We start from the raw sequence: 20,139 nt of genomic DNA on the forward strand, positions 1-20,139 counted from the left end.
TAAAACCAAGTGTAGCTTGTCATGTTATGGCAACCTAGCCAGTTGTAGCTTATTCAAAACATGACAGTTAAACTAAGTTGCAGTTTTATATTGGAATGACCAAGAAAGTAACAGATATTTAAATCAGGCTTCATTTCTAATGCCTCCAAGTTGTATCCTGTTGTTCTTCTGGAATGAAGAAAGAAGTCATAACAGAACCACAGAATCATAAAGTTGGAAGGGACCTTGGAGGTCTTCTAGTCCAACCCCCTGCTCAAGCAGGATATCCTGCACCATTCCAGGCAAATGGCTGTCCAGTCTCTTCTTATAAACCTTCAGTGATGGAGCACCCACAACTTCTGGAGGCAACTTCCGTTCCCCTGATTAATTGTTCTCACTGTTAGGAAATGTCTCCTTAATTCTAAGTTGCTTCTCTCCTTGATTAGTTTCCATCCGTTGCTTCTTCTTGTCCTGCCTTCGGGGGCTTTGGAGAATAGATTGACCCCTTCTTCCTTGTGGCAGCCCCTCAGATATTGGAACACTGCTGCCATGTCAACCCTTCCTGCTTCTTTTCACTAGAACTGGAATCATCTTTGCTTCTTCATTTTCACAAATATAAAATGCGCCCATTAACTCAAAACTGGCAACTCTAAGTTAAAAAAAAACAAGAGGCTGTCCTGCAGAGGTATACAGAGGCTGTCTTGCAGAGGTTCTGCAGAATGGAAAAGTAGCCACTGAAAAATGATCCCTTTCCAACCTCAGTCCTATTTCTCTTCGCACAGAGACCATCACTAGAGTTCAGATGGTTTCAGTCCAGCTGGCAGGTTGCCTGCTTGCCTGCTTGCCTGCTTGCCTGCCTGCCTATCTATCTATCTATCTATCTATCTATCTATCTATCTATCTATCTATCTATCTATCTATCTATCTATCTATCTATCTATCCATCCATCTATCTATCCATCTATCTATCGTCTGCCTGCCTGCCTGCCTGCCTGCCTGCCTGCCTATCTATCTATCTATCTATCTATCTATCTATCTATCTATCTATCTATCTATCTATCTATCTATCTATCTATCCATCCATCTATCCATCTATCTATCTATCTATCGTCTGCCTGCCTGCCTGCCTGCCTGCCTGCCTGCCTATCTATCTATCTATCTATCTATCTATCTATCTATCTATCTATCTATCTATCATCTATCTATCTATCTATCTATCTATCTATCTATCTATCTATCTATCATCTATCTATCATCTATCTATCTATCTATCTATCTATCTATCTATCTATCTATCTATCTATCTATCATCTATCTATCATCTATCTATCTATCTATCTATCTATCTATCTATCTATCTATCTATCTATCTATCTATCTATCTATCTATCTATCTCCATCCGTCTATCATCTATCTATCTATCTATCTATCTATCTATCTATCTATCTATCTATCTATCTATCTATCTATCTATCTATCTATCTATCTATCTATCGTCTGCCTGCCTGCCTGCCTGCCTGCCTGCCTGCCTGCCTGCCTGCCTGCCTGCCTGCCTGCCTGCCTGCCTATCTATCTATCTATCTATCTATCTATCTATCTATCTATCTATCTATCTATCTATCTATCTATCTATCTATCTATCTATCTATCTATCTATCTATCTATCTATCTCCATCCGTCTATCATCTATCTATCTATCTATCTATCTATCTATCTATCTATCTATCTATCTATCTATCTATCTATCATCTATCTATCTATCTAATATGCAGTCTATCTCACAGTGAACCTCTTATTTCTATTTTTAAATAAGATGAACTAGAATATAAAGAGTAAACCCTAACCCTTCCTTCTAGCGCTGATGATGTTACCTAGTTTGGCAATGAAACGTCTGCAAGAAAACCGCCACGCTCAAAGAGCACCGAGGATCCCAAAGAACAGACAGTGTTGTGATCCACTTTCTCTCAGCATAGGCAAAATAATAACTTTGTGCATTAGATGCGTTTTGTGAGAAGGGGCCAGTTGTAAACTGTGCAACCTCTGTATAAAATGACCACCTATCAGGTGAGGAAAAAAAATGCAGTGGGGGTTCTTCACCATGCAGTGTGCTGAAGACTGCAGTGGACAAAACTATATTTATTTATTTATTGAGAAAATGGTGTTCAAGTTTCTGTTTAGGACAGAGAACATCCTGCGTTCAGTATTAGAAAAAGATGCATTTCATTAGAAAAAAAGACACGTGTTTGGTTTAAAAGAAGAAAAAGCACTAATGTTACGGGTAGCGGATTACTTCACAAGGTGAAGTTAAGTTTGAAGGGACAGCATCATAACAGAAGTTTCACGGTTTTATTGCCTCTGATCGCCTTTCCGCCTTTTGGGAGCATTTGTTTTACAAAAGCCATTTTCTACCATTCCTTCTTTTCCTTTGCATAATTTAGATCAACACTGACATGCAGTGGCCAGTTCAGTCTGTCAAAATATTCTGATTTCCTTCCCTTGGTTTCTTTTTAGCCGTAGGAGCCTCAGAACGGATACATCAGAATAAGAGAGTGGGAAGGGACCTTGGAGGTCATCTAGTCCAACCCTCTGCTCAAGCAGGAGTAACTCTATGCCATTTCTGACAAATGGCTATCCGGTTTCTTCTTGAAAGCTTCCAGTGTTGGAGCGTTCACAACTTCTGGAGGCAGGTTGTTCCACTGATTCGTTTTTTCACGCTTTTAGGAAATTTCTCCTTAGTTCTCGCTTGCTTCTCTCCTAGACGAACGTGCTGCTACCTTCACTTGGAGAGCCTTGAATTTAAAGAGCGGAAGGTACAAAAGCTCTCATGTTTGCATCATGCACACAAAGAACATTCGGAAATAAAAGGGTTAGGATTATGTTCAAGTTCTCCTGAAGGCAGAAGTCCACCCCAGCCCTAGAATTCTATGTCCTCTACAGCAGGGGTCCCCAAACCCCGGTCCGTGTAGTGGTACCGGGCTGCGGCACGCCAGCAACTGGTCTGCACAAACAAGCAAAGCCCCATCCGCGGGATGCAGGCAGCACACAAAACCACGCCCTCTCCGGTCCGGTGGAAAAACCTCTCTCCACGGAACCGGTCCTTATGCCCGAAAGGTTGGGGACCTCTGCTCTACAGGTTGCAAAAGTTGGGGGGCAGGGAGTGTCATACAGGTAGTTCTCAACTTCCGATGACATTTGAGCCCAACATTTCTGTTGCTAAGTGAGATAGTTGTGAGTTTTGCAACCTTCCTTGCCACAGTTCTTAAGCAAATCGCTGCAGCTGTTTAGTGACACAGTCAATCCCCCAAGTCAATCCCCCATTGACTTTTCTGTTCAGAAGTTTGCAAAAAGGGATCAGCTGACTCCGGGACATTGCGACCGTCATAAATATGAGACGGTTGCCTAGTGTCTGAATTTTCATCACGTGAACGCGGGGATGCCGCAAGGGTTGTAAACATGAAAAATGGTGGCATGTCCCTTTTTTCAAGTGCCGTTGTAACATCAAATGGTCACTAAATTGAACTGTTGGAAGTTGAGAACTATCTGTATTAGGGATTGAGGTTTAATATTCATGGTTTTACAGTGGCGTAAATGCATATTCTAGCTATTTTTTTCTTGGCTAGACCACCCCATTGCAAGAATGTTTGTTAACTGAAGGCCCACCTTTTTAACTTTTAATTTATTCTATCCTTGTTTTTAACTCCTCCTTTTATGGAGATGCAAAATTTTTAGGGTTATGTTTTTAATTGTACATCTCCTGGCAACGCTCTAAAAGTGAGACGGGCAGGAACTACGCTGAATAAACAAAATCATACCATATTTTAGATTGCCTTGTATTCAAGGCTTTTAACTAGCTACTCATCATCCCTCCCCTTATGTTTTTTACAAGCTGCCTACCATAAATGGAGTTAAACATTTTAACTTTACCATGTAACTTTTCTCAACAGGACAAATCATTACAAATTGATTTCAAAGTCTCAACGGCCTTTGAAGCGATTGGAAAAAAAAATCATTCAGGCAAACAATGAAGGCTTGATTATATCTTACTTTAGGAAAAGAAAGCATGTGAATCCATTGTAAAATCAATGTTTCCCTTCCTTGAATGGCCAAACTATGGAAGACATTTGAGATGATTTTCCAGGCTTCATTCTACCCATTTAAAACAACCCCCCCCCCAAATGCTGCATTCTCTTACCCTTTGTATGAAATATAGTAGCTGGGGGGAAAAATCAACTTATTTTTGCAAAATCTTTCACTCTTTGAGAAGAATAATTACTTTAATCGTCCAGATTCTTACAAAGCCTTCCACAGCAAGTTGGTTAAATTGACAGGTTATACCTTCGATTTTTTAAAAATTGCCCTCACTATTATTACAAGGTACTGAAATCGAAAATTTCTTTACGGTAAGCTTTTTCAGTGCTTTTTATGACAGAAAAGCCAAAATGGATTTTTTGAAAGAGGGTGGTGGTGGTGGTGAAACCAGGTAAATTTAGTCTCTTTCTTTTGATCAAAATAATTGGGTTTATACCTAAGACCACAGGAATTATACAATTCCAGCTAATTTGGGATTCATCGACATATTTGTCATTAGGACATCACTCTATAAACAGCTTTTCAGACATCCGAAATTGAGGCCAGGAACGCAACAATAGCCTTTGGGAAGTTTGCAGCTAAAAGGGGAACGTTTTAATTTAACATTTTACAAAGTAAAAAACGAAGAGGATCAAAGTACGGCACCACTTGAATTCCATCCCGTGAAAACACCTGAATAAGCAACACACACAAGGATTTACGACCCGTTGAGAAAACTATTTTTTATTTAGAAAAAAGATTACACTGGTAGAATTTCAGATAAAAAAATTGTTTGTTTGGTTTTTTTTTAAAAAGGTCACTGTGAAACTTTTCTTTTTGTTCCCCCCCCCCCCGCCCCCACTAAAGTCCACCGATAGATACAAAGTTCCTGTAGCTGTAATATTGAAACCTAATTGGTCTGAATTTCTTTTCGGAAGAAAGTAGTCCCCAATTTCTTTAAAAACATTATGACAAACGTAAGAAGCATCGTGCGGAACAACAGAGGGTGGGGTGCTCCTCTTGTGTCCTTCCTCTCTCTCTCTCTCTCTCTCTCTCTCTTTCTCTCTCTCTCCTTTTTTTAAACAAGTCACGGTTGTGCACATAATATACAAATATTCCCTTAGCATTGCTTGAAAACAGAGGGCCCACCCCCTCGGTTTTAGTTATCAATATTAAAAACAATAAATAAAAACTGGATTTTTCTTTTAAATGAGGTAAAATCCAAACGTTCAATAACGGTTTATTTGTTGTTGTTGTTGTTGTTGTTGATTTTTTTCCAAACACCTAAAATAACGCATTTCCAATTGGAGGAAAAAAATAAAATAAAAACGGCTAAACGGAGGAAGTATTTCGATAACCTAAAGTAAGAACTCTGTACATATGAAAAAAAAACCCCTCCTTTGCACGATGGCAACTGTTGGCAGCACATTGTGCTAAAAAATATGGAACAGGTAAACACTTCCAGCCAGTACTGAAAATAAATGTTTAAGAAACTTAAGCGACGAGTTAAAATTACACTAATGTACAACTCAACCATTAACATCTTCAGCAACGGGAGAGAAATAAAGCAGAGAGGTGAATAATTTAAGGAGATGGAGACAGGTCCGCTTCATTCACAATCTTCTGTGCAATCAAAATTCACGTCTGGAAAATTCACGTCTCGTCACAGCTCACCATCTTCTTCTTTGAACCTCACCCTAAAAAGGGAATGAAGTGCAATCACTAAGATATGTTTCATGAAAGAAGCAAGAGCTAAAACAAGCTTAGGTTATGAGAATGGTCCACCACTGATCCAATTCATTCAATAAAGTACAGCTAGCATGCAGCTGAAGGGTAGAGAAGAAGAGACAGAGCCTGGGGGGGCGGAGTCAAGAGAGGACTTAGCCTAGAATCGCTACGTGTCCACAAATGCTTCAAGTCCAGTTCCCCCTTGAATTCTGCTGACTCTTATCTAGTCAGTTTAGTGATGGCTGTTAGTTGATTAGATTCTTGTGTGTAGGCTTCACATATGATCCTGATTCTTCACCTCTGACATGAAGTGAATTTAGCCCATGAGGGAGTTTACGTGTAGCCACAAATTATACTTTGGAGATCAACTCTAGTTTCTTCCTCTGGGTTCTCGTTGTTCATTCCCTACAGATATTGGCCTAACATCTTCAACATTTTAACCCAAGGTGGTGCAAGTAGTCCTCAACTTCCGCCTGGTCATTTTAGTGGCTATCCAAAGTTGCAACAGATTCCCCCCCAAAAGGGACTTACAACCTGGTTGTGAAGTTCTAAGGGCCAGGCCCATCCCCCTAGACGAGTCACACGACTGTATTGGAGGGGGCCCTTGGTGCTTTCTGAGTTTGGCTGTTGTCTTGCAGATGTTTCAGGACCCAAACTAGGTAACTGATGATGTTACCTACTTTGGGTCATGAAACGTCTGCAAGAAAACAACCAAGCCCAGTGAGCACCAAGGGCCCTCCTTTCAACCCTGAGCTACAAATATTCTCTTTTATTGATGACCGTATTTATTGCAGCGTCACATGGCCACATAACCGATTTTACATTTTTGGCTGAAAACGGGCATTTATTTTTGGTTTCAGGCAAAAAAAAAAGGAAAAAAAAAGCCTCATAGCAAACAATGGGTTCACCGAGTGACTGCTGCAAAACCAAAGGGTTGTAAAAGTGGGTTGTTCACGTGATGACCCATTTTACGTCTGCAGTGACTCACAATGGTAATGGGAACGCTCCCCTTTGGCATTTGTGCATCTAGAGCAGGGGTTGTCCAACCTTGGCCGTTAGGATGACCCCGGACAGGATATAATTATGGGAATGGATTATCAGAAATATTGAAACCCTACATTTACCTTTTGATTTAAATACAGTCTCAGGGCTCATCCATGCCACTTCACAGAGAAACTCCAATTTTATTAATAGAGAACATCCCTGTAGCCCTCACCTAACCTATATGGAATGGTCAATGCCTTCAAAGTCATTCTCAACAGGAATGAGTGGCAAGTACCTGCTTCCATCTCCAATGAGAAGTCAAACAAAATTATGCTCACCTTGGTCAGAACAGTGCTCATTATCTATGCTTGTCTGAAGATTTATGGGTGGATCTAATGTTAAGGGAATCATTTTCTGAAAAGAGTTTCTTAGAAAACAAGGTCAACCAACGTGAACGATAGCACAGCAAAAGGATATTGTTTTTTTTCTTCTTTGTTCCCAGTACTATCCCGTTTTTCTTTCTTCTCTGGTTTCTCTTTATCATGCCTGGACTCCTAGACAAAAGGAGACAAGAGGAAAAAAAATAAATAAATACGGCTTAAACACATCACACTTTAGCAGTTTCTGTATGGATCAGGGAATACTGTGGGTTTTTTTTGTATAAACTAGTTAATTCGTTTTTTTCTCCCCATTCTTCCTTTTTTTCATTCAATAATCCCAAACCTATTAATGGTGTTCTGGTTAACCCAATTCTGGTCCAGAAAAGAAAAATAAGCTTCAAAAAGTGCCGAAAGTCCAATACGCAACCTAATCAAATGAAGGGAGATTTTGGTTATCGTCAACCAGAAAAATAAAGAATCGCCTAACCTTTTTGCTTCCAGAAGAGCTTTTCTCCATCTTTTCAACTTTGATGGAATCTCCTTTCTCCTTGCTTGAGGATTTTGACTTGTTCTTCTCTTTGTCCTTCTCATTGGAACGAGGGGGAGAGTCGGAAGGACTTTCGCTCTTATTGTGTTTGGAGGAACCAGCTAGACAGGGCAAACAAATCAGCTGTCAGTAAGCCACCCATGGGGCCAACAAGGCATTAATTATCAAGGAGAGAAGCAGGAGAGCGCATACTTGTTCCGTTTTCCTCTTTCCGACGCTTGGTTGAATCTTGGGGAACTTCGCGGTCATTATTCGAATGATCCTAGATGGGTACAACATCAAGGCAAGGTTTCTTTTAGAAACACGAGTTTGTAAATATTAGGCTTAAAACGAGCTGAGCTGTTAAAGCTGTGGTCTTCTTCCTCCCCAGTGGCTTTTAACGATAAGCTTCTAGACTGTTGTTCAAAGCCATTTTTATTAGAAAGGCTGGAGATAATGTGTTATCTTAGTGCTCAGTGTCATGAATATGCAGAAATCACAAACCCTTTTTCGGTCTTTCCTTTCCTTTTCATCTTTCTTTTCTCTCTCTCGGGACCTTTCCCTCGATTTGTCCAAATCTTTCTTGTCTACTTCTCTCTCCTTACTTTTGGACAATGCTGGAGTGGAGTGGTTAATGTGGTGCTGTCAAATCAGAGCAATATCAAAAAATTACTACATCGCTTCCAAGGCAATTCACTCAATCTTGCTCCCAAATGCTGGTGTATGTGTGTATGTATATATGTGTATATATCTATGTATATGTGTGTATGTGTGTGTGTGTACATATACATATATATATATGTAGGTCTTGGCGTATTCGGGTCTTTTCCCATGTAAGATTGAGGGTGTCTTGGCGACATTTTAACGAGGTCCCACTCGTCATCTTCAGGCTGGTGTCTTCGGCTTCGCATGAAGCCGAAGACACCAGCCTGAAGATGACGAGTGGGACCTCATCAAAACGTTGCCAAGACACCCTTACATGGGAAAAGACCCGAATACACCAAGACCTACATACCTGTACCCGTGAAAATCTACGGATATATATATATATATATATATATATATATATATATATATATATATGTATGTATGTATGTATGTATGTATGTATGTATGTATATTAAATGTTTGTTAAGCATTCAGAATATATATACATATATACATATATATATATACAGAATATATATTCTGTATATAAATAAAATATATATATAAATAAAGTATATATATAAAATGATGTTTCATATCATGCTGGAAATATACTGAACGATCACAAGCCGCAACCAGATATTCACATATATTTTTTTTGCCATGAAAATAAAAATCACCTCAAAACAGCACTGAGATTGCTGTGAAGGCAGCTTAAATTTCATAGGTCTGTAGTCAGAGAAAAACAGGGATGAAAAGAGGCGTTTGGCCACGTTCCAAATATTGGTTGCAAGTTATTTAAACAAGCAGTTATGGCAGGTGGCATCAGCTCCTTTGGGCTGATCTTGAAAAGGCTAATCAGGGTAAAACCTGGTTAATGTTTGGACAGGAACTGTGAACCACTTTTCTTTTGTTTCAAGAAAACGATGTGGATGCCTGCATGCAGTTACCAGGGAGAGAGACCTTAGCTTATTTTAAAAGAACGGGACAGCCATGTGTCCGAGGAAGGCAATTTGGGGGGAAATTTATACCGTCGTAAATGTGAGTCGGCTGCCAAGTGCATGAATTTTGATCACGTCACCCTGGGGATGCTTCAACGGTTGCAGGTGTGAAAAACGGTCATTTGTTTTTTCAGTCCCATTGTATGTATGAATGGTCACTAAAGGAAGAGTTGTAAGGTGAGGACTATCTGTAATAAGTCTTCTTCATAAGGAACCACCAAGTGTCTGTGAAAAGCTGCAACAGAGCAAGAGAACACAACGCTGCCTTGCCACAACCGTACGCAACTGATAACCTTGCCAAGCTCTGCTGTTCTGCTCCTTTACCAAACCTTTCAACATCATCATCATCATCATCATCCTCACCACTGCAAAAGCCATTTTTAAAAAAATAAATTTTTTTTTAAAAAAACCCGGAAGCTGAAGGGCGAAAGACTCAAACCTTAACTGCGGAGTCCTTGAGTTCGCTGAGATTGTCCTGCAGAAAATGAATGGAGATGACACGTAAGCTGAGAGCGTTCCCAGAAAGCACTGCAGCGTGGGAAATCGGGGCAGAACCTCAAAACAACAAACAAAACAAAACAAAAAAAACTTCCCCTCCGGGAATAAAAACAGGGTTAATACTTTTCTTAAAAGACAATTGTATGCACACAACCCTAGGCTAATTACATCAACCAAACGAGCTACGGAGCAGATGCGCTCTTAGTTTTTTTTCTTTTTTTAAAATGACATTGCCTCCCCCCACTATCTTTCTTTGCCAAATCTTTATTGTAAAAGTTATACTTCCAGTCTAATTATTGGGGGGCAAATTGCAATTTAGGGTTAATTGGGTGGCATTACTCCCTTGCACGGTTCCTACCCTGCTCTCTTGAAAGCAAAACATAAAAACTGACATCAGAGAGGACTGTGCTTCCCGCCACTGTCGCATCCCCGAGCTGGCTACCATTACCGCTCGCTCCCTGAAACGCAAAGAGCACCAGCCCGAGAATCAAGGCTTGTTCTAGACCCACGGTGCAAGGGCCCTGCTCTAGCTAGTCTCCATTTCAAGCCAACTTCTTCAAAGAGCCTATCTTTTTCTTTAAATTTTTAATTTTCTTTTAAAGGTTGGCAAGTCAGAGCGACATCCCCACACGGCCCAGTGCGCGGACATAAGTGATCGGTTAAACTTACAGTTGGGCACGCTTCAACCGTACTGCAAACTCACAAGAATCCATGAGCACGGGCGGTTTGGGAAATAAAAAGGGAATAAAACATGGAGCAAGGAAATCGCTACCCTGAGTCTTCAAAGGAGGCTGCAGCCCAGGGGTTTAGGGCTGTGCTGTGCTTGGCTGCTGGGGTTTTTCGCTTGTTGAGTGGAAGGCTGGGCTGCCACATCTGGGTTATGCAGAGCGCAGAGCTCAACAGAGTGGGAACTCAGTGGAATACAAACAAACCTCGCAGGGTGGGTGGCCCACGGGCTGCCTGAACATACACAACTACAGGAGAGCTGATCACCAAGGAGACTTTTTTTTTGTTTTGTTTTTTTTAAAAAAAACAGGACTCAAGACTTCTCTTGGCTCAGCAGGAAGACGCTCAATAAACAGCCTGATGAATGTAGTAAAGACGCCTCCACTTTCCCGGTTTCCTCCACGAAATTCTTCAAGGCTTAACAGATCGATTCTTCCCGATCAAGGCAGGAACAACAACAACAACAAAAAAGAAAGAACACCACCCTCACGCTCCGCTCGGCGTGCGTGCTGAGAGAGATTCGCTTGCTTGTAGCTACCACTGCACTCCAAAAATATATAAATATCTGACTGTTTTAAAAAAAAATTGGCGTAGGCACTTCTGGCTTGTTTGCACTTTTTTTAAAAAACAAAAACAAAAACAAAAAATCATCATCATCATCTTGATATTTCCATACTCTATTTACAACACTTTGTGCTAGGTCCTTGAAGTTTTAATTTCTTTCTTTCTTTTTTTCCTCTAATAAAAAAAAAGAGGTTTCCGTTTCATTTACTTTTGAAAATAATAATGACAATAATAAAAAAAGAGTCCACCAACCAATCAAAAGGAATGCATTTTTTTTTAAAATGCATTGGGAAAAAAATAATAATAATAACAACTTCCAAAGGCTTCAACTCGGCACCAAACTTGAAGGAAGGAAGTCGAGACTGGCATTCCACGTTAGATGAGAGCCTAGAAAATGGGCGTTGCCTTCCTCAGGCCATACTAACCTTTACACTTGAGGAATGTGACGGAGAAGAATGGGTATCTATTTTGCGACGTTTTTGTTCTGGAAAAACAAGGGGGTGGGGGAGAACACAGAGATAGAAGTCGGGAGGTTAAACCTTTCAAGTGAATGGAGTCTCCGTACTGGAGTCTACAGAAGCCAAGAGGCCCAATTTCTTGGCACGTCAACACCTGCTTAACTTGTTGACTGGCCAACTAATTGAGGCCGCCTTTTCAAAATGGATGAAGCCCAGACAGTGATTAAGGCACCAGGTTGGAAACCCAGAGAGAGACGGTGAGTTCTAGTCCTGCCAGGCATGAAAGCTGGCTAGGTGACTTTGGGCCAATCACCAGGAGACGGTGAAACCTAGTTCCACCTTAGGCATGAAAGCTGGCTGGGTGACTTTGGGCCAATCACCAGGAGACGGTGAAACCTAGTTCCACCTTAGGCACGAAAGCTGGCTGGGTGACTTTGGGCCAATCACCAGGAGACGGTGAAACCTAGTTCCACCTTAGGCACGAAAGCTGGCTGGGTGACTTTGGGCCAATCACCAGGAGACGGTGAAATCTAGTTCCACCTTAGGCACGAAAGCTGGCTGGGTGACTTTGGGCCAATCACCAGGAGATGGAGAGTTCTAGTCCTCCTGCCTTAGGCATGGAAACCCGCTGGGTGACTTTGGACATTCCGTGGAATTCCTTTCAGCTGCTGCAGCTGCGAGTGACGAATCATCTCTGTCTAGTGGCATGTTCTTTTGCTAGGAAAATTAAAAGCTGGCCCAAACAAAATAGGGTGTAAACCTACCCCTTTCGGAATCTGACGTTTCTGACCGGGGAACAGGTGACTTCAAGGACCCAGCAAGTGGAATCTTCTCTCCTCCTCCTCCTCCTCCTCCTCCTCCTCCACTTCCTCCTCCTCCTCTAATGATTTCCTTGGATTTCATCATCTCCTTGGTCACTTCTCTCTCTCTTGACGGCTCCTTCTCTCTCTCCTTGTCCGCCATTAATTTGGACTCGGTGTTGGACACAATAATCTTGGATTTTTCCTCTTTGGATGATTTTTCTTCTCGCTTGATTTTCTCCTTCTCTTTGTCAGCCTTGGGTGTCTTCTCCTTGGCCTCTCTTGCTTTCTCTTCCTTGTTCGCCCTCTCTTCCTTCGGCTTATCCTTCCCGTCTTTCCCGAGTAATTTAGCTTCAGGAGTGCCAGCTGGAACTTTCTCTTTCTTCTCCTTCTCTTTTTCCTTCCCGCATTTCTCTTTCTCCTCTTTTTCTTTGACAAGTTTGCTGCGCCCGAGACGAGGAAGCGAGCGTTAGCATCGGAACAGTTTAAACCGTTGCCCTTAGCAGTATCTGTACAGGTTAAGTCCTTGACTTACGGCCATTTGTTTTGCAAGCATTTGAAGTTACGATGGCCCTGGAAAAAGGAACTGGTCCTCACGCTTATGACCATCATGGGATCACAACTGGGGTGACTTGGCAACCAGCATATGTTTATGATGGTTGCGGCATCATGGGGGAGTCATGTGACCGCCACTCGCAACCTTCCCAGCAAGCAAAATCAATGGGGGAAGATTGGATTTGCCTAAAGAGGGCAGCAAAAAAAAAACTACAGGATTGGGCGCAGTCACGTGATGACTTCCTTAATGACTGTGTCGCTTAGCGGCGGGAGTTTCGATCTCAACTGTAGGCCGCATGTCGAGGACTACCTGTACCGTTCTGCTGAAAATGAACGATTAGCAATTGTGGCTTGAGGACCCAATGGGAGAGTTCCCACCGGAGGCGGTTGACTAATTAAAACCTAATCCCACCTTCTCGTTCACAGACCTTGCCAATCTGCAAAGGGCGACTGTGATGGGCGTCCCTTCTTCAGAGGATGCCAAGGCAGGGGTGAAATTGTTCTTCCCATCACCCAGCTGTCGTTTTGGGAAGACAGTCGAGTCCGCCTCCCAGCAGAGCACAAAGGGGTGAAACACCACCATTTTAACTCTGGGGATTTCTATTGGGGGGCCGGAGAAATGGGATCAGGTGGCCAATGAGCTAGAATCCAGAGGCCACTTTTTGGGGCTCCAAATGCAGTGACACCCCCCACCCCACCCCCACCAAAGCTCCCGTGTTGCTTTCTGCAGCAGTGGGAAGCATCAGTAAAAGATTTATCTCTTTTTCCCAGGGTTTTTTCTATCCTCAGCAGCCCAACGCCTCCTCCCGCCAGGAGATTCTGCATTCAAAAGATACCAAGGCAGCCCGGCCCTCACCTGCTGTTTCCGTTGCTCGCAATCACTTTGGGTGTCACGTTGGCAGCTTTGCTGACCACTTTCACCGCGCCCTGTGACTTCTCCTTCAACTTATCTGGTTTTTACAAAAAAAGAAAAAGAAAAGAAAAAAGAAGGGAAGAAATTACAAACGTCGATTAAGTGACAGCGTAAACATTTCGAGAGGGACAACAACACTTGGTTAGCATCCTTTTGCGTACTGGGCAATCTGCAAAGACCAAAGAGGTGGGTTGTGGGGTGATTTTTAGAGGAGAGGAATGTGGTGATGAAAAATGACATCACGGACGTACTGAAAATAAACTCTGCAAATGTTATTCAAGCCACAGCTTGGTGCATACAGAATGATTAGTGCGCTGACAGTGCTCACCACCCCCTCCCCGCAGCATGTAGTCCAAAAATAAAAATAAAAATAAAAATGAGGCTTTGCCAAGGATGGCAGCAAACACACCTGTCTCCTCAGCAGTGGTTTCTTCCAATTTAGCTGTGTTTATCGTGAGTGGAGGCAGCCCGGCTCCCCCAGGCCCGTTTTGCACCATGGTGGGCACAGCGTTCCGGGTAGGAAGGTCCTTCTGATGGAAATCGTTTTCAGGAACCATTTTTCTACTTTTCAGCTGCCCAGAATAGCTGAAAGCCGCACAAAGGGTTAAATATGGGCAGAACACACAGGCCGAAAAGCAAGACACACACACACACACACACACACACACACACAGGAAAACACTACTGCTCAGGAAAGAAAAACGTAGGGATTTTTCACTACAGTCACAGGGTAGCTTCTTTTGACCAATGCTCGGTTTGGTACAAGTGTGTGTGCTTGTGTGTGTGTGTGTGTGTCTGGTTTTGTTCTCTTAAGCCTCCAGCGACTGCTTAATCCCTCATTGTCAAAAGTTGCCCAAAGTTTTTTTTTTGTTTTTTTGGCCTGCTCTAAACTGTTGGCATTGAAACAGAAAGACGGAAGTCGCCTTAAAAACGAAAGATAAAACTCCCGTGTTTTCACGACAGGGTTTGTACAGGTGGTCCTCGACTTATGAGCACAATTGAGGTTGCTAAGGGAGACGCTGGTTAAGGGAATTTTGCCCATTTTAGCAAGTGACCTAAAGGCAAGAAGGGAAGCAAAGCCAACTCCTGTGCCAAAGAGACCATCAATTTAAGCCTTCCTTCTCCTGTTTCTGGCTTTTACAAAAACTTTTATCACAATAGCTCTTTTATTTGCTTTTTTTTCCCCTCTAACCCTCCCAGACCCTTTTCCCCTCTCATCTCATTCTTGGAAAACCTCAATTCTGTTCTATTACTAATCTTGGTAAGCGCACCTGGGCGGTTGTTTTAATCAAGACAGACCGCCAATTTAAAGGGTTTGAACTTATTAACGGTGTGATCCTTTCCCCCCCCATTTCTCTCTCTTCGGTCCATTTTATTCAACCAGAGGATAGGCAATAAAAACTTTGAAAGGTTTTACCCTGAGAAAAAGATTTTTTTTGGGGGGGGGGGGTTGGTTAATCCAAAACCTTTTCTTATGTACATATAAACCATTTCACAATTAAAAAAAAATCTCACACCGACACCCCCACGCCCCCTTGTCCTCCGCATGGCTGAGAATACGGTTTTTTGGCATCAGGCAAAACACCAAACACACACACACACAAATAGTGCTTCTGCAGCGTTAGGGTGTCTTTTTGATTACACAATTTAAATTTCGTTTCTTTCGGAAGGGACTGGTTTTGTTACCCCATTGCTAACGCATATAGATCGGGTCTCTTTTCTTTCTCCTCCTCGTAAATCTTACGGACTCTTCTTTCCAAGGCCTGGCCCAGATTCACCACCTTTGGATACCACGGCAAAATTTTGGTCAGCACAATAAGGATATTTCTGATATGGGTATATTCCCCGGTTTCCAGACAGTGTACGGACGCCTGGAGGGGGGGAAAAAAACACAACAACACAGAAAAATAAGATCTGACGCAAGGCTTTCCTCACCGCTGTTCAGGCAGGGGTCAACCTCATTCCTGAATTACCTTGGTTAACTTATAATGCCACTTGTGCACCACGTGCCGGAAATTTTCGTAGTCTAACTGGTCAGCTTTGTTCACGGCGTCATAACCGCTGGATCGTAACACAGTGATGAAGCCGGGATAGTTACCACATTCCTGCATGGAAACAACGGGGGGAAAAAATGTAGGATGGTCTTTAACTAATGTTAAACTCTCTCCACTGACTCCTGATTCCTTTTTAAATAGATGGAAATGAAGACTCAAATCAGCCAGGCCCAAAGGTTAAAATCATGACAAGCTGGACCAAAGGTTTATTAAAAGTGAGATGTTTCGTTCCTCGCCCGAGTTAACTTCATCGGTCAAAAATTCAAAAAGAAAATATTTTGGGTAGTCAGTGTGTTTTTGGAATGTACCAAACACATCAGGCATCTGCGTTATTTTAAACATTACCTTTTCGTATACGCTTTTATCGCTGTGCCACTGGGTTACGGTATCCAACATGCAGCATAGAAATCTACCGTACCGACTAGCTTCATTTTCTGTGCAGCTGGCTACTGTATAGATGATATCGGAGAACACCTAGAAGAAATTCATGCATAAAATAAAAAAAATGTTAAGGTAAAAGAAAGAGGTTTGAGTATTCCTAACTTTTCATTTCTTTCTTTTTTTCTTTTCTTTTCTTTCCTTCCTTCCTTCCCTTAAAACACACACTAAAGAGGAATCTTCTGGGATTATCAGTCTGGGACTTTGTAGGTGTCAGGACCCACCCCACTCCACGTCTTAGGAAAACAAAAACTCTTGGAGTCAGTTCTAGTCCAAAAGGAATTTTTTCTAGGACATGCTTGGTTGTGGAAATACAAGACAGGACTTGGTATTGTTTCACAGACTGAAACTTTATAAAGAGTTCCCGGTTCAACCCCCCTTCCCTCAACCCCATTTGGTCAGCCCCCCATCATTTTACTTCGTGTCATCCCTTTTGTGGGAAAAAGGGAACTTCGAATCTTTATGGTTATTGCCTTCTTCCTTTACAGATTCAAATGGAGACACAGGCCAGATGCCTGCTTCCCTAACCCTCCACTTTGTTCCCCCAGTTCAAAAGGTTTCCCTTGGTCTTTGAAATAACCTAAGGCAGGCTGAATCCACATCCGCTCCTCCTTCCTCGGGAGATGGCAGAATTCCATGGGGGGGAAAATAATGTTTTAAACATACATTTATGAATGTGATATAAATGGATTCTGACAGTAGGTTTCTATTTTGTTAAGATGAAAGTATGGAGGGAGGAAGAGGAGGAGGGGGGAACTAGGTGAGGGCTTGTGACCCACTACTTCTCCTTTCATTGCTAATCTGCTAATTTTGCAGCTAATCTGTTGCTGTACTGAGTAAATAAAAATAAAATAAAATAATCTTCCAGTAAAATTTATTTGTACGTCACTCAGGGTCCCTGTGTGAGGGAGATAAGCAGCTTTAAAATTTGATAAATACGTGCCTACATACATACATATGATAGCCTTGTTAAGCTTAACGTTGTTTCATGCATTACTGCTTCTTAACTTGCCTGGGGAGGGGGAGGGGTGAATGGAATGCAGACTTCAGATATGGAGCTGCCGGTCCATGAGAATCAAGGTCACTCGAAAGCTGCTTATTGAGAACCAAAGACATTCTCTCATAACAAGTATCTAACACTTAATTGGATATTGTGACCTGGATGATTAGAGGGAAGGGAACTTTCTATGCTTTCAATGTACTGATTTAGGCACGTTAACTAGAGCTGATTTTCCTTTCACCTGTGCCGAAATCGTGTACTCAATAAAGTTTTGCATTAGAGATTGGATCGTCTCAGCTCTGCTTACTTCGTTGGGTTTGTCAGTCGGAGCCCCGTCGAGTTTGTATGTGTATATGTGTGTGTGTGTGTGTGTGTGTGTGTGTGTGTGTATGTGTGTATTTTCTTCCTTGACAGAAATGGCCTTTCAATGATTCTAAGGGAATCGGAAACCAAACTTAGGAGGGACTTACTCTGTCGTAACAAAGCAGTGTGGAAAAATTGGGCGTTTTCTGTTGATGCACCAGCTCTACAAAGCGGGCACAGTAAACAGCATCGATGGCAGAAAAGATACAGCGAGGAAATATACACAGCTGCAGAAACTTGGTTATGGTCTCGTTTTTCGTCGACTCTTCAAAAGAACATTGAAAAAGAGGGAAGAAACGGTTACTGTTATGCACTGCGAGTCTATAAATGGTGTTTTCTTAACCTTGGCCGTTTTAAGATGTCTGGATTTCAACTCCCAGAATTCCAGAGCCCAGTGCTCTGGCTGGAAAATTCTGGGAGTCGAAGTCCTGACATTTTAAAACGGCCAAGCTTGAGAAAAGAAACACTGCAGAAAGGAGCGCACCCCAGCACCACTTACTCGCGAGAAGCCAATTGTCTTTTTCAAGCTTCAGTCGTTGCAACACCCTTTCGACGTGATCCAACTGTTTCTTTTCCTCTTCGAGAAGTTTATCCTGAAGGGCTGTGCAGCGTTCTTTTTCTTTCTTCTTTTTATTGAGAGGCTAGCAGGAGGAAAAATTAAAAAAAAACAACCCACTGCATTTGAATATGATTAAAGAAATGGAAAGATTTTGAATGTAAATGAAGATTAGTTTAAGAGGGATGAGCCCCTAAACTTAAGTAATATAGTATGCCTTCTTTCCTTTTTATTTTCTGTTGGGTTTTGTGTTTTTTTTTTGGCACGAGAAATATAAAAATGTTGGGATAGTTTATATAAAAGATAGTTTTCTCTGTTTTGTCTTTTTTTTGCTCTTATTTTCTTTTAAGATATGAATAATGTAAAAAATGTGTTGGCTTGTATGGGGGAAAAAAAGATTTAAATATTTAAGCGTAACTAATTTTGAGAAAATCTTAACCAGTAAAAATGTTTTGAATACTGTGGGGAAAACAAATTTAAATAAGAACGTAAACCGGAGTTATGATGAGGCAATCAAGATGGTCAATGAAAAGGAAGCTTTATACTGATGTGGTTATTATTTGCAGGAACATGAGAAGAAGGTTCATATTCAATTGTCATTTATTTAAATAAGAACTGTACTAATTTAAGGTTGGCTAAAGAAAATATTATTGGAAGAAGAGGAAACCAAGTAAAGTTATTATGTGGACTATAGAATTATAGAAATTGTCATTGTTTTTTAAATACTAACCCAGACAACACGATGTTTACCAAATGTCAAGGTGTATGTTAAAAATCAATCAAACATATGAAAAAAAACAACAAAGACTGCATTCGCAACGTAGCCTGCCTTGCAAAGCAAACTGCACATCTTGAAGGTGTTTCTCCAACTGGACTTTCTTTGTTTTGTTTTTTCCCCCCCTCCTTGAATATGTTTCACTTGTCATCCAAAAAGATTCTCCAGTTCTTCTTCAGAAGTTTCTTGGATGACAAGTGAAATGTTTTCAAGGACCAAAAAACCCATCCTGGATATCTTCCAGCTGTGCTTCATCACTGTCCAACTCAGGCTCCCAGCACAGCTGTGTCTCAGCCTGAGCGCGAGTAGAGGGGCCAAGCTCCTCGTCCGACTGTAAGCCTTGGAGCTCCTCAGAGCCTTCCTTTGACTCTTAATGTCACTCCAGGCCTCTCTTCTTCCTCATGATTCCTCAGACTCAGCTGCTGGATCCACTGGCTGGCGAGGAATCACAACGCTGGGGGAGCCAGATTCACTTCCCAACCGTGTCCACTAACTTATCAACTGCAGTGATTCACTTAACAAAGGTGGCAAAACCCACTTAATCAATGTCTTCACTTAACCACAGACATTTTGGGCTCAATGGCGATTGTAAGCTGAGGACTACGTGTATTTTCACAGTCTTACGTATTTGGTAAAGAAAAGGATTTCACTGAGAACTTTCCAATTGGATACGTACCATGTCTGGATTGTCCTCAATGGCTTTCATTTGGACTTTGAGTTTATTGACTTCCCGCTCGTAGCTGCCACGGGGCACCGCAAGGTCGTACATGGTCAGGGACCAGAAGGTGGCATAGAACTGGGGACTGATATCATCCCAGACCTTCGGCAGGTGCAAGGAGATCACCGCGTCGTGAACGGGGGCCATCACCAGCTCACAGGACGTGATGTATTTGTGGACTTTCTGCTGCTGCTTATTCCCCTTTTCCGCTTTCTTCAATTCATCGTACTTTGACTGGTTAGGGGAAAAAAGGAAGCACCGGCAAATATATCATCTCTCCTGTCAAATCTACTGCATTTAAGCAAAACATAGAAGGCCTAAGTCTAGGGGTGTCCAACCTTGGCAATTTTAAGACTTGTAAACTTCAACTCCCAGAATTCCCCAGCCAGCATGGCTGACATAATCC

The 20,139-nt window shown here is 41.9% G+C and overlaps 1 protein-coding gene across 5 annotated transcripts in view; it reads right to left on the reverse strand.

The window, feature by feature from the left end:
* Positions 1 to 5,520: 5,520 nt before the first annotated feature.
* THOC2 (THO complex subunit 2) overlaps positions 5,521 to 20,139 on the reverse strand; it is a 37,929-nt gene continuing 23,310 nt past the window's right edge. The window contains exons 23-39 of one of the 5 annotated variants that reach the window (XM_081336587.1): positions 19,692 to 19,967; positions 18,184 to 18,325; positions 17,792 to 17,949; positions 16,229 to 16,357; positions 15,803 to 15,934; positions 15,516 to 15,700; positions 14,239 to 14,414; positions 13,773 to 13,866; positions 12,326 to 12,804; positions 11,529 to 11,587; positions 9,755 to 9,790; positions 8,171 to 8,308; positions 7,880 to 7,949; positions 7,628 to 7,788; positions 7,238 to 7,314; positions 7,099 to 7,146; positions 5,521 to 5,745 (exon numbers count right to left, since the gene is read on the reverse strand). In XM_081336587.1, coding sequence (XP_081192713.1) covers positions 7,119 to 7,146; positions 7,238 to 7,314; positions 7,628 to 7,788; positions 7,880 to 7,949; positions 8,171 to 8,308; positions 9,755 to 9,790; positions 11,529 to 11,587; positions 12,326 to 12,804; positions 13,773 to 13,866; positions 14,239 to 14,414; positions 15,516 to 15,700; positions 15,803 to 15,934; positions 16,229 to 16,357; positions 17,792 to 17,949; positions 18,184 to 18,325; positions 19,692 to 19,967 — 2,340 coding nt within the window. In that variant the 3' untranslated portion in view covers positions 5,521 to 5,745; positions 7,099 to 7,118. Of the gene's footprint in view, positions 5,746 to 7,098; positions 7,147 to 7,237; positions 7,315 to 7,627; positions 7,789 to 7,879; positions 7,950 to 8,170; positions 8,309 to 8,994; positions 9,044 to 9,346; positions 9,551 to 9,754; positions 9,791 to 10,482; positions 11,588 to 12,325; positions 12,805 to 13,772; positions 13,867 to 14,238; positions 14,415 to 15,515; positions 15,701 to 15,802; positions 15,935 to 16,228; positions 16,358 to 17,791; positions 17,950 to 18,183; positions 18,326 to 19,691; positions 19,968 to 20,139 lie in introns of those variants that run through there. The other 4 variants (XR_014027582.1, XM_081336589.1, XM_081336590.1 and 1 more) reach the window with 4 other exon arrangements.

This window comes from Vipera berus (assembly GCF_964194415.1).
Source record: "Vipera berus genome assembly, chromosome: 11".
Taxonomy (NCBI): Eukaryota; Metazoa; Chordata; class Lepidosauria; order Squamata; family Viperidae; genus Vipera; species Vipera berus.